General features: G+C 38.1%; 1 protein-coding gene across 2 annotated transcripts in view; it reads right to left on the reverse strand.

The window, feature by feature from the left end:
• The window catches only part of sbf2 (SET binding factor 2), a 94,019-nt gene that overhangs the window by 46,165 nt on the left and 34,327 nt on the right, over positions 1–13,527 (reverse strand). For both annotated transcript variants that reach the window (XM_041985174.1, XM_041985163.1), the window contains exons 3-15: positions 12,475–12,612; positions 10,030–10,164; positions 9,492–9,602; positions 8,342–8,447; positions 5,186–5,318; positions 3,912–4,020; positions 3,509–3,622; positions 3,108–3,185; positions 2,715–2,828; positions 1,759–1,887; positions 883–981; positions 585–789; positions 326–435 (exon numbers count right to left, since the gene is read on the reverse strand). In XM_041985174.1, the coding sequence (XP_041841108.1) occupies positions 326–435; positions 585–789; positions 883–981; positions 1,759–1,887; positions 2,715–2,828; positions 3,108–3,185; positions 3,509–3,622; positions 3,912–4,020; positions 5,186–5,318; positions 8,342–8,447; positions 9,492–9,602; positions 10,030–10,164; positions 12,475–12,612 (1,581 nt within the window). The remainder of the gene's footprint in view (positions 1–325; positions 436–584; positions 790–882; positions 982–1,758; positions 1,888–2,714; positions 2,829–3,107; positions 3,186–3,508; positions 3,623–3,911; positions 4,021–5,185; positions 5,319–8,341; positions 8,448–9,491; positions 9,603–10,029; positions 10,165–12,474; positions 12,613–13,527) is intronic.

The following is a 13,527-nucleotide window of genomic DNA, read 5'->3' on the forward strand; positions in this document are numbered from 1 at the left end:
TTTATATATATATATATGTAGTGTAGATGCACATTAAGACAAACAAAAGCAACAGAAACTTATAGAAAAGCTGCATTTATGTACAAATAATTGCAGAAAGTTTGCTTGAAAGGTTTCAGAGTGTGTTTGATAAATGGCCTATCTAATCCTGCGTTTGAGTGCCAGCTGGAAGATATTAGGACGATGAAGCTGAGAAGAGATTTGCAGCTTCATAACGGCTTGCAGGAGTGTGTAACTCAAGAGTATGGATGCCTCTGGTTAATGAGCTTGTTTAATGGTTGATTAGCTTTCCTGATGAAAGACTATTGCCTCCACTGTGCATCACCTTTTCAGTCTCGAGGGTCTTGTTGTCAAAGATGAAGGAAATGCAGCTTCTCACAACCTCCAGCCTGCGAGCACTGTTAAACACAGAGCCACTCTTTCCCATAATGGACACTGGGATAAAGAAGTAAAAACGAATGCTGGTTAAAATCACAGCTGCCACAAAGACAGAATGTACACATGGGAAGGATTTGAAAGAAAACACAGCTGCTGCAGCAGATGTTCACATGCATTGGACTTTAGCAGTCTAAAGTGGGTCATACCGACAGGTGGTCCAGCAGGTACAACGCACTTCTTCTCAGGTCGTGTAGAAGGTGGTGTGCTGCTGTGTTTTGCTATACCCTCTTGCAGCATGTTCTCCACCTTGTCATCATCTAGCAGGGGGAAGGGTACCTGATGCACCCGTAGGTGGGATCCTTCGGACGGCCGAGGCACTTTTTGGAATGCCATGTGGGGGTTTGGGTTCTCCTACAGTCCACACACCAGGAAACATATGTGTTAAAGTAATATGCAATTGTATTTATATACAGTGGGCATACAGGAACATACACATTGCCTTACATTTCTGTACAGCTGCTCAGAGAGCTCCCTGATGTGCTTCTGTAGCTTGGCAGGGTTGACCTCCTCTTCCTTAAAGCTGTCAAAGTCTAAGGCCACCAGCTATGAAGCAAACAACCAACCAAAAAAATGCATCAAAAATGTAACATCCTCCAATTACAGGTCAGAAATTTATATTAAAATGTTACTGTGTATAACTTATCAAGTTGAAGGTGACCTAATTTTCAATGTGCATGACACATTTTCTTCAATATTTTAATTTAACATTTGTTTCTTTATTTTGCAGTTTTAAAAATAAAAATCACAAAAGGCCTAAAGCTAATGTTTAGATCTTCTATATGGCTGGTACAGAGCATAAACTGTCATCTCTTTAATGCATTACAAACTGAGAACATGTCAATCTGAAATCCTTTTCCCATCTTTGTTGAACCTCCTCCAGCTTTATATGGATCAATTATCCTAGAGGAATTAGCATTTTAGAAGCCCAATGGGTATTGATAGTTGAAACAAGGTTTGTGAGTCAGTGCATTTTAAAAGGCTCAGAAATATGTATCACAGACCTATAACAAGATATACAACGAGCTAAGCTGGAGTTGCCCAAACTTTGACATGGTGCATTCTCACTCTTTAAATGTACAGAATATAAGTAATATACCAAACTAGCTTGAAACATTAAACATTTGATTTTACACCTTTCACCTAAAGGAAAATGTTGGCCAGGGATTCACAAACTTTTCGCATGCTTATGTAACCAACTGATGGCTACTAACGGAGAGAGGATGAATCTCTACACAATTAAAACTGGTTGTTAGTCCAGCATTAGTTCACACCCTCTATTGTTTAGTCATAGTCAAGAGAAGGGCTGAAGTGGTGCAGTACCTCATCAAAGAGATCGCAGGCTCGGTAAGGTGGACCTCTCTCTGAGACAAAACCTGCAAAGGCCATGCCATCCAATACCTTGGTCAGGAAATCGTTTTCAATGAGGCCTCGTTGGCCCAGGAAGGCAGTCTGGATAATGTCAGAAGAAAAGCAGTTACAATACCACACAGATGGGAGTTAGCCATTTAATCTTGTTCATATGAATTTCCTGAGAACTAAAATACAAATGTAGTGATACAGCAGATTTTACGAGTGCAGATTCTTAAAAAAAAAAGCATCTCAGCAAGAGAGCCTCTCTTTGTTTTAAACATGGAAAAGCATTCAGCATGTTCAAAAGGGAAATAAATCAAGTTATAAATAACTACATGCAAATGAATATAATTTACTTGCATAATTATTTGTGCTTGTGGGTAGGGGAGATAAAACACATTTCACTCAAGCTTTCCCCACTAAGGGATTCCAGGCAAATAAGCAGAGCTTTTGTTTATAATGTGATCCATGTGGGGTACTTTAAGGGTGATGGGTTACCACGGAGACACCACAGACACGAACAAACAAAAATCCCAACACAAAACAAAAATGTAAACCTAATACGTTTCATATGGCACATTGCCGGGCTTTGCACAAATTTACGGGATCTTTACACAAAACCCTCACAAACAATAAGGACAACATCGAGCAAGAGTCATTAAGCCTCCATGACACATTTAAAACAACAGGCATACTCACACAGGCAGACACAAACACAAACATTATACACCCCTGACAAGTTTATTAGTCACATCTTTATGTTTAATTCCATCTACAATGCTGGCTAAAACATTTTTGGAAGATTAAAGGAAGAATGTGTTTGCTGAGGAAAGATTGCTTAAGGGGTTTAATCTGAGGTCACGTATCAGGAAATTAGGCTTTTGCTAAATTTCACCACTGGAAATTCCACTATCTCATTTTCTTACCTTGTGAAAGTGAATTACAGGTTCAGAATGGATGCGGATGAGCTGCAGGCAAGACCTGTAGCCCTGGAAGAGTTGTGCAAACAGCCTGAGAAAGACGGCCCTCACCTCCTTGTCCTGAGATACGTGCCAACAGACACACACACGCACACATAAAAACCCATTACTCATCAAAAGGTTATTCCACAAATGCAGTCCGATAGGTTAATTATGAATCAGACTTGTTTTTCTTTGGGGTAATGGGTTACTGTCATCTAGGGACACTGACTTTTTTTCTGATAAGGAACCATTTTCGAGAAAAGGCTGCCTGCCCTTAAAAGAGGAGGATATCACTCCTTAAAATTAGATTTCATGGGTTATCATGAATGAAGGGAGGGCATGACGATGCTCACTTACCAACAGTTTGAGGTTGGAGGCTGCTGTGCGAGGTGGAGGGAATGCATTGTCTGCAATCTCCAAATCAGGGTGCAAAACCTAGAAAGAAGGATTCACTTCTATGTGATTTATCTTTTTTCAACTGACCTGTTATTTTATGCAAATCTGCTCGCAATAATTTAAAGAGCAGCATTAGTTGCACTCACACTGCCTGTGTGTGACAATTGAAAAGATAATACAGCAAAATCATCACAGGAGTCATACAACGTAATGATAATAAAAACAAAAAGTAAAAGACTTGAATTCACTTTAAGCTGAGATTTGTCAATTTAATGTCTAAAATTTATAACATCAGCGAGATGATTTTTGGATATTTTTTTTAAATGATGTGGCTGCTCTTGTACAGGTGTGTGTGTTTTTACCAGAGACAAAGCAGTCTGCGTGTGGTGTAACAGAGGTTCAGGAAGAAAGGACAAGTGGATGCACTCAGGAATCTTTATTGTTCCTCCATCCAGGTCAGCAATAATAACATCCAACTAATCAAAACACATAACGTAAAAGACAGACAGAAGGTGGCTTGATTATTGCTAAAGTTAATACAACATGTGTCTATAAGTCACCTGGTAACGGCTAAATAAATGTACTTTATTTTCACTTATAAAAATAATCCTGAAACCAAGGGCCAGAAGGGCTTGTAAAACAAAAACTGTCCTCTTACTGAAGAGGACAAGTCCTGACATCTCACTATTGCTTTAAGGTTATCAAAATAAGCTCTAAAAGGAAACAATATGTGTAAATGATTGCCAGGTCATCATGTGCACTCACCAGGTCCTGAATTTCACTTTGAAACATGGAGTGCACTCCGATGACGAAGGGAGTGGGTGAGCTCAACACCTCCAGCAGCCGTGAAGGTAGAATAGGAATATATGGGTAACTGGAGAAAAAGGACATGAAAAATAAATCCATGTAAAATGTACACATTTCCCCAAGCTGACAGGTAAGGGAGAATTATGAAATCAGTGTGAAACTGAGAAATCTACTTCTGTGTGAGGGAGCTGTTGTGTTGGACTGCAGGTTATTACAAAATTCATGAGCAGACTAAAGTTAGCTCACAAGAGAGCATTTAAAGCTCAGATTGTGTTGTCAAATTTTGCAATCAAATTATTTACAAGCTTTGGACATTTTACATTATCGTCATCAACTACCAGAAACTTGAGTTGTTTTAAATAAACAGAATCCAAGATTACCAACTGCTTGAACAAATTGAATATTATTAGCATTTCAGAGATTCACAGAGACTTGCCCATCAAATTTGTACAATGGGGTTAAAGGTTCCTGGCTACATCAAAGAACCATTGATTGATTGACTGCACTTTGTACCACATTTTGGACAAGCTGTTAAAAAAAAAACCCAAAACAAAACATCTCTTATCAAAACTAAAGTAAACAAGCCACATATCCAGACCTGGACAATACCAAACTCTTCAAGACTGTATAGGAACTCTGTACCATTCAGACTTTCTCACATTCAGAGGTGATGTGATGGCGTTAGCCCGTCTTCAGAGGCAAGTTAAGGCTCAGCATCTTGCCATCAGTATATTGACACTTAAGCATATACAAAAAGGCCAGGAAGCTGAATGAATGTCACTTTAACTAAACATATGAGTGTAACTAATGTGACATCAAAGGTTGCCTTTATTAATCCAAGTTTTGTTTTTGTGTTTTACACACACACAATGTATTCGCAATTATCTGTAAAAATCTAATTCTATTAACTGCTGAAAGTATCTCTAAAATTTGTTTCACAAGATGGAGTGATACACACATGGGTCACAAAAAGGGTGTAAGACAGGAAGTGGGGTAATAATGAATTACAAGCATTTCTAGGAAAGATGAAAGACTGTATGTGGATGAACCGAGAACGTTACATTGAGTTATCTTAAACAGGAGAACTTGTATAGTGAGGTAAGCTGTAAGGAATTCAGTAACAAGTAGAGTTAATGATCAGTCAGGCCACAAGACACAGAAGTCATCACGGTCAAAGTGTTAATAGAAAGTCACATGACTCTGTCGACCTGCAGGGTTAAACACATATTCACCTGTATTTAAGAGGAAACATGAGGGCCTCCAGAGCGCGACATGCCTCTCCCAGTCTCTGGTAGCTGGTGGAGTGGAACAGAACTTTGTGTTCTGTCAGAACCGCACAAAACAGGCTCAGAACATTTTGGATTCCTGAAATGAGAAAAACAACAGAAAGCAAAACTAATGAGCTTTTTGCTGGAATGTGACATTTACACAGCTCCAGATCATTCATCAAACATTCACAGCTCTTTGTAGGAGACAAATAACAACAAACAACATTAATTTGGGAGGTTTTATGGATATTCATGGCAGCTTCAAGACCAATTGCTGCAATTCTTAATATGAAGGGCTGTGTAGCATTTGTTTTGCTCTGGAAACCAACTATCACAGTTGGCTCTGGTGCTAAATATGGCACCAGAGCAATAGACCGTTATGTTGGTATAGCTATCCTAAAGAAATAAGGAAAGACAAAAAATAAGTGCTTGATGTCGACAGCTGCAGAAATAAGAGCTGATCACTGCACTGCAAACAATCAGTAACTCACTGCTTGTAACGTGCTGGTTTCTGATGACAAGAAAGAATAAATTTCCACAACCAAATGAGACAGTTTATGTAAAACTCGGTGCATAAGCCTTAGGGGAAAAAGTCATCTCCAAAAAAACAAAGGAAATTACACAGTCTCATACAGAATAAATAATATTTCAAATACCAATGTTACAATCAGGAAGACTTCTAAGTTTACAGTTCCTGTTATTGTTTCCTATCAAGCAACTGACAAACCAATCCATCACACACTGAAGTGATAAGGGGGAGGAACACTGGCAGACATGTCCGCACCACTGGGGGCGCTGGGTCTGGAAGTTTGGCTGCCCGAGTGAAGTACTTTAGTAATAAACAGGAAACGAGAGCCTCAACAAAATCTATTTTTTGAAAGTGAATAGAGTTTTCTTAACTAGAGTTAGCAGGCCCGAATGATGTCATTTTGGTGGCATTTTCTATCAAGACCAAAGTGCTGAGACTCAGGTTTCAGGTGCACACCTTAGGTTCAGGTGTTTACTTATCTTATGGAAACAGCAGCACATTTCCAAGCTGTAAATAAGAAGTGACGGCAACAGCCCCAGGCAAAAAAAAACAAAAAAACAAAGGCAGCAAACAACAAACAGCAGGGCTGTTGATGGCCGGTTGTGTCTCAACTCCAGAGGGGATGTACTTCCTGTGCAGTGTGACATGTTTAACATGCCTCTGCGGTGACTCTATGACCTGCGCACACAGGCTAATATGCCGTCCTGTCTCCCTGCACAGCCATCCATATATGGACATAAGGATGACCTAATGAGTGGAGACGAGACACTTGTTCCTACTGCCTACGTGTAAGTTATCAGTTAACATAAGATAGTTGCCCGTCTCTCAACAGGAAGAGAAATTTGCAGCGGTTCTAACTGCCCTTTTTCCATGTGTGATAACATTATGTAACACCAACCTTTATAAATATGTGTTAAGCATATCTGGAAAAAAAAATTATAAAAGGATAGTCCAGCATTTTGGGAAATATAATTATTTGCTTTCTAAATAATCTAGCTAAAAGTTGCAGTAGTGAACAATACCAAATGCAAAATATGAGCCTTACAGAAACTAGTTGGTGTGCCTAGCTTCACCAATGTGAAATAGCAAGCACTAATGCAAAGGCTGAAGTTGAACAGAAATCTGACGCCAAGCACGTAGTTGTATGTTTGTGTAATCTATTAGAATTACAATATCATTAGGGTACAGCCTGGTGATATCAGCTTCCTCATTCAACATCTGGCAAAAAATGAATAAGCACATTTCGTACAAAAAAAGAGCTATTTCTTTAATCACATACTGCTCTGAGAGAAGGAGAAGCACATACCAAGTGCCTTTCTCGTGTATTGTGGCTTCTTTGCTCCTATATGAACAAACAGCACTGCATGCTGAACTGTGTTGATTAATGGAAGCAGGCTTATGAGAACTGACAGGCCATGGAAGGATATTATGTCCACATTGTGTTGTATACACAGATTGGACACAAATGAATAACCTCCACATAACCCCAATCAGATGTATCGTGCAAGTACCCCCCATGTGCATGCTTGCTATTCTATCTAAACAAAAAGGGGATGGTGTTAATAAACTCAGGAAACAGAAATCACACTGATTTGAAGCACATTCTTCTGATTAAATGAGGCTAAAACAGAGCCAACTTTCATCTCAAAAGAAATTTCAAGTGAATTATATTTAATTTCACTCTCAGCTAACAAAAGCATGCTGCAGAAAGAGATGTGAGCCTTCATAGTCATGAATTACCTCAACCATGTATTTTATGCGCAACAGCTGTTTATGATTAATGCAAAACAATCAGGGGTGATGAAAGTGATATTCTTTTCAAAAATGGCTGAACTGAACTTTTTAAGGAGCCACCCTGAATCAGGTATGAAATACAGTTAGCAAAGCACGTACCGCCTGTGCAAATTGTTTAATCCTGAACTGCCAACATACTCTGGAACGTGAAACCTGGACACTGAATCAAATCTTTTTCATGTGCTCGTTTTAGTCCATGCAAATTACTGAAAGACTGATGGGTCACAGCAAAAATCGCATAATCTTGCCTCATACACAGTGCAACATTAATATGACCCTTAATGGCTCATTTTAAGCCTCCAGACTGTAAAAGGTCTTAAGAGTCTTACGGAGCTAAAGTTTACCATCATGTGATCAACAAAGTAGAATCAATCCTCCAATGAAAGTCAACGTAAAATATGCCTGATAGAATAAGCTGCTTTGTCAAAAGCAACCAAAACACTGTTGTCAGTTATATTTTCTGAGTCAGATCATATGAATAAAAACTCAAACTTTAAATGTCTTAAATCTTTAATTGGTTAGGTCACATACTTGGATGGGGCTTGCGTGTTTTTTAATTAGCAAAAATGGTTGTTATTATGAATTAAAAACAACTATTTGGAATAAGTGGTATAGAAAATGGAAACTTTTGCTATAGGCTATAAAATACATGTGTTTTGATTAAATATTCAATTTAGCGCACATAACATGCAGCAGGAAGCTTCTACTACTGTATTTTAATCTATGCAGCAGCATGATCTGTTGTAATAAAAAAAGGGACATTTAGCCATTTAGTTTCTTTTGTCATTTTGACCCACCCAGCTGCTGGAAGAGTAAGGCAACACTCTTGTATGTGATGGGCAGATTGTCATTTAGAGGTGTTTGAATGAGCTGCCGATCTCCCGCTCCCAGGCTAAACAGCTTCTGTATAGAAAAACAAAAGTGGAACAAGGTCATAAAGTGGTCATGGTAAATTTCTAGAACAAAAAGATTTACAGGGTCAGGCATAAAAGTAAAGTCATCCAATCAGATTTATAGATCAGTGTGATGTGGCTGCATTAAAATAAGAACCAAACACACTGCAGCTACAACCTCAATTTGATGTTCATTAAAATACAACCGTAGCAAACAGCTGCAACGAAATCACAGAATCCTTTACAAATTTTCTTACTTATTCTAGTTTCCATCCCACCTCTGCTGAATCAGCTTTGATTGGTTAGTTTGTTTTAGTTTTTACAAAGTGCACTTATCATTCCAAGTAAGATTTTAAAAGACATCCTTAAGAGGAACTGCAAACAGCCTACATCTATTCTTCTTACAGCACATCAGCTATTACAGATTTTTTACCTCAGTGATGATCATCCATGACCAAAGAAAGTGATAAAGATAATCTTTGATTCTCCAACATGACTAGGCCATTTTATCGCAAACCTTTTTTAATCGCTTTACTTTAAAAAAAAAAAAAAAGTTGTGAGTTATCCATCTTTTACCAACTGCCTTCATAATGTCTTCTAACAACAGATTATATTGTAGCAACCAAAATACCTTTCTTCCACAACAAGGAACTTTAATGTGACATTTTTAAAAGATATTCCTCTAAACTGCTTTAATCACAGTTTAAGGACTCTGACATCTTACTTTATTTCAAACTGAGGTATTTTGCTCTGCATGGTGGCATAAAAAGTCTACAATATAATTTATATAGTACAGCTGGACAGCCTACAGCTGATCAACATACAGTATTTGGGGCACCACATAAACATAATGTTCCTTACTGGCTGCACAACAAACATAAATCATGTTAGTAACTACACCTGTGAGCCTCAACCATTGCTTTTTATAACTAGCTGACAATGATCATCTCCAGCCACTGGTGGTCTGGACTTTAGGTGCCCCTCTGAGAAACACTACCACAGCAGAACTGTGAGGTTTTCTGCAGAACGTGGGCATGCTGGATTTCTGGCTTACCTGAGATCCACCCGCAACAGGAACCTGGAATGTAAAGAGGTTGGCTACCAGACCCTCTAAAGGGAAAGTCAGGCTATCGATGTACACCGTGTAGATCAGACCCAAGCATCCCTGTAAGGAAAAGGATACAAGATACAATTAAGAAATGGACACAGCAGACAAAAAAGTTAAATACTCTAAATATACAACAGTCATTAATAAAGTTTCACTCAACCGTGACATTTGGGCAAGTTGAGTAGTTTATAGGAGCAGATAAGCAAGTACCATGGATAGCATAACTGACTCTAGGTGTACAAAAACACAGAGCATAATGAAAGTTTTTAAGCTCAGGTTCTTGAGCTTATATGTCTAATTTACTCAACTGATGTGTATGCTTACACTTAAGCTAACTTGACCCATGTTGCAGACAGTACAAAGTAGATCATAATCATCTCAGGATTGCTAGATAAAAGCATGATTTGACAAAAATTTGAGGAATTTCTTCTGAATAAACAAAAAATATTTTTAATCAAGATTTAATCATACGGTGTCTTATTACCCGAAATATTTCAGGATAATCCAGCCTGGACACAAGAATTAGGCTCTTTGGTGCAAACACTTGAGCTGGCTGGATCAGGCCATCCTCTTCTGCCTCCTCATCTTCATCTCCATCAGCCTCAATATTCTTTGATCCCTAAAACATTAAGAAAAAATAATCTATTTCAGTAAAGGAGTTCAAGACAGTGCCACAGACTTGAAAGCTTGAACTTGACTGTAGAACATGCCAGAACTGGGCAGGACTGAGCTCTGGGTTTAGCTTGTGAACACACAGAATGCCTCAAGCTCAACACACTGTCCAGTACTTCTCGAGCATGTATTAAACATCACGTGCGCATTGCATATTGTCTAGGAAAAAGATCATTAAAAGAAAGCTTGTTTTTTGCAACCACAAAATAATAATAACTGGATAAAACTCTTGCATCCCCAAAAAACTTGTTTTAAAAATTACAAAGAAAGGAGGAAACACGTTTATAAAAGATTGGGCCATAATGATCCTTCTTCCCAATCTGTTCTGATTTAACCTACTTTCTAATCCCAGCAGAACCACTGAATGAACACAGACAATTAAGTTTTGATTACATTACTAAGTTATTTAGAGACAAAAATCATAAACTAAACAAAGGATCACAACTAGACACTCAAAGTACAATTTAAATTCAATTTATCATTTTTAGTGTTATCAGAATTCAATTGAACATCGAACTGAATGCAAAACATTGAATACATGAGCGTGAACAAATTACCAGTACTTCACCTCTGTTAGCAAGATCTGAGATTTACAGTTTCAATCTGGTTTTCATTGTCTTAAGGATCCTTTGGGTGGTTTTACAACATGGACACATCCCGTTGTTCATTCCTAACTAAAGCTCTTATCGCAATCTAGTATATTTCTCCAAACAGTGAAAACATGCCAAGAGTGCTTAAGAATCTCAGGACCAAGGCACAAGGGATCAAAATAACCCATCAGATGGTGGTCACATTTCTCAGTTATTCTTAGAATTTGGTTCAATTATTAAAAAATAAAAAACCACATTCCTGGCTGCTTGTCTGGACGCTCCCTGGGATCCATCAGAGCAGATAAGGATGTCAGTTTAGAAACTAAAAACTGTCTAAACATCCTCACGTTTTAAGAGGATCTTCAGTGCTACAAAGCCAGTATTGGAATGTGCACTTGCTGGCAGGAACATGATGTCTGGATGAGGTCAAATGAAGCCTGATCTAATGATTAACATGAGTCTGACACAAGTTAAGGTGGTGTTGTGGATGATGAGTCTGATAAACTGGAAAGGTTTTAGGTTCAACCTTCATAACACAACATTTAGTATCACGTGTCTGTCAAATGTCTTTAGAGTATAAACACAGCATATTTGGTCTGATTGTTTCCAGATTGTGGTCTCTTTCTTCTTAGTATAACTTTTGATAAATCTGTGAACTTTTTTTTAAAAGTTAAATTTAAAAAAAGTAAACCAAAAATGGATATTATTAGAGCAAAGTTTATCAGCACCTTTAGACCCAAAATAAACAGATGGTGCATGTAGATCAGTTAGGCTGGGGTCCTTTTCTATCATATCATGCAAGTACCAAGCAAATGAATAAAATAACTTAATGAAAACTAAAGCCTATCAGTAAAATTACTAAAATACTTTACAAGAAAAGGATCTACAGTCTCTAAAATGTATCTGGTTTAGGTTCTACTTAACAACTACTAACAACTAGGTTCATTTAGGTTATTTTCTCTTCTTGATGTATCAAATTGCCCCAAACTGTTCCTTCTCTGATGCTTTAGAAGTTACGGTAACAGAGTGTTTGTGTTCTGATAAACACAAGCTGAAATGGTTAGATAATGTGGAAACGATGCAAAACTAAAAGGCTGATTCTAAAAGTCAAACCTAAGTGGCCCGAGCACACTTAAAAGTTGACAAAATCCTACACAAATCATACACAACCGCTTCTTTTTTTTCTAAGGATAATGTTTTGCTGATCCATCTGGAATGTGACTGACGTCTGCCGCCGACATGTGGAAGGATGTGAAGTCAACAGTGGGCATAGGGACAGGAGTCATTTAAGGATCCCAACAAAGGCTAACACATTGAAACAATTACCTTGGTATTCTGTGGGATTTTGGTAGAAAAAGAGTGGTTAACAAGATAGATTTTAAGAAAAAAAAAAAAAGTCCTCATTCAAACAAATGTGTTGTAATCAGTAATTAATGGCGGGGTTTGGACATTTGTGCTTTAACCACTGGTCTGTAGTCAAACATAATTTTGTTTGCACGAGTAAATCAAGGTAAAAGTGCTGGAGGCAGGCACTGGTTCATCCTCTCCTTTATAAGAGAATCCTTTAACCAATTCCCAATTTATTAGTTTAGATATTATATTTGTAATTGCCTGCAATGGGTGAAAACTCTAATTCAGTATGGGGTGAGGGTGTGTTTCAGTCTTACCTGTAGGTTGACCTCAGCCTCAAAGAAAGTGAGGCAGGAGCAGAAGTGTCGGTCTGAATCGATATCTGTCAGCACAACAGTGAAGAAAGTCGGTGCCTTTCTTTCCCTGGACAGCCTCCAACCTCCAGGCTGGCAGAACTGAAAGGATATTCAAGTAAAACACTATTACATTAATAAACATAGAGTACAGTTTTTTTTTTCTCTGTTAGACCAATATTTTTTTTCTGTTTATTGTTCTGTGTTGTTTCCTAAAGCTTTCTACTGGAGTAACATTCAAAGTTTTAATGGACAGGGCATTGACACATTACTGTAGCAGATCCAAGCTAATCCACATGTTCTCATAGAGAACATACAGGAATCATCTGAAGTTTGCAACAGAGCAGGAAGTCATCAGTAAAGCTGCCCGATTTAATTAAATATCTAGACATAAAACATTTTAAATATGACTGGTGGAAATTTCCAGCAACATACCAGTGAATTGACACAGTGCAGTAAAAGAATGTTAAAAGAGAACTACAACATGCATTTATCCTAATATCAGAACGTGGCTGGAGTTGTCACTAATATTATTAGCAAAACAAAATGTTCTTTCCATTTCTGAGTTTCTGAAAGAAAAAAATAGCTATTTCTAATTTAGTGTTATCACTGTAACAGTAAAATTGTTAAGATGGGAAATCAACTGAGTTTACAAGATGCTGCTTTTACTCATGTACTTGCAAATATTTCAGCCAATACTAAATAATTTATCACTTTAAATACAAAATTTAAAAAATAAAAGTGCCCATCCATGAGGGGTAAAATACAAAGGACAGGCAGATGGGTATTTGGTCAGTGAGTCCGATGTTTGTGTCTGGTTTCTGTTTTGCTGGAGGCCCAACTGGCTCTGAAAATGGTGTTATGACTGCTCCTCTGGGGCTATACAGGAGAGGAGGCTGGGTCAAGGCAGAGTGGGCGAAAGCAAAAACAGATTGATTAATGGGTAGATGGATCAGCAGGGTATGCCTCCTAGGCAGGAAAACAAGAGGAGTGGAGAAGGAGAGGGGAGCTGAAGAG

Source organism: Melanotaenia boesemani, chromosome 1 (genome assembly GCF_017639745.1).
Source record: "Melanotaenia boesemani isolate fMelBoe1 chromosome 1, fMelBoe1.pri, whole genome shotgun sequence".
Taxonomy (NCBI): domain Eukaryota; kingdom Metazoa; phylum Chordata; class Actinopteri; order Atheriniformes; family Melanotaeniidae; genus Melanotaenia; species Melanotaenia boesemani.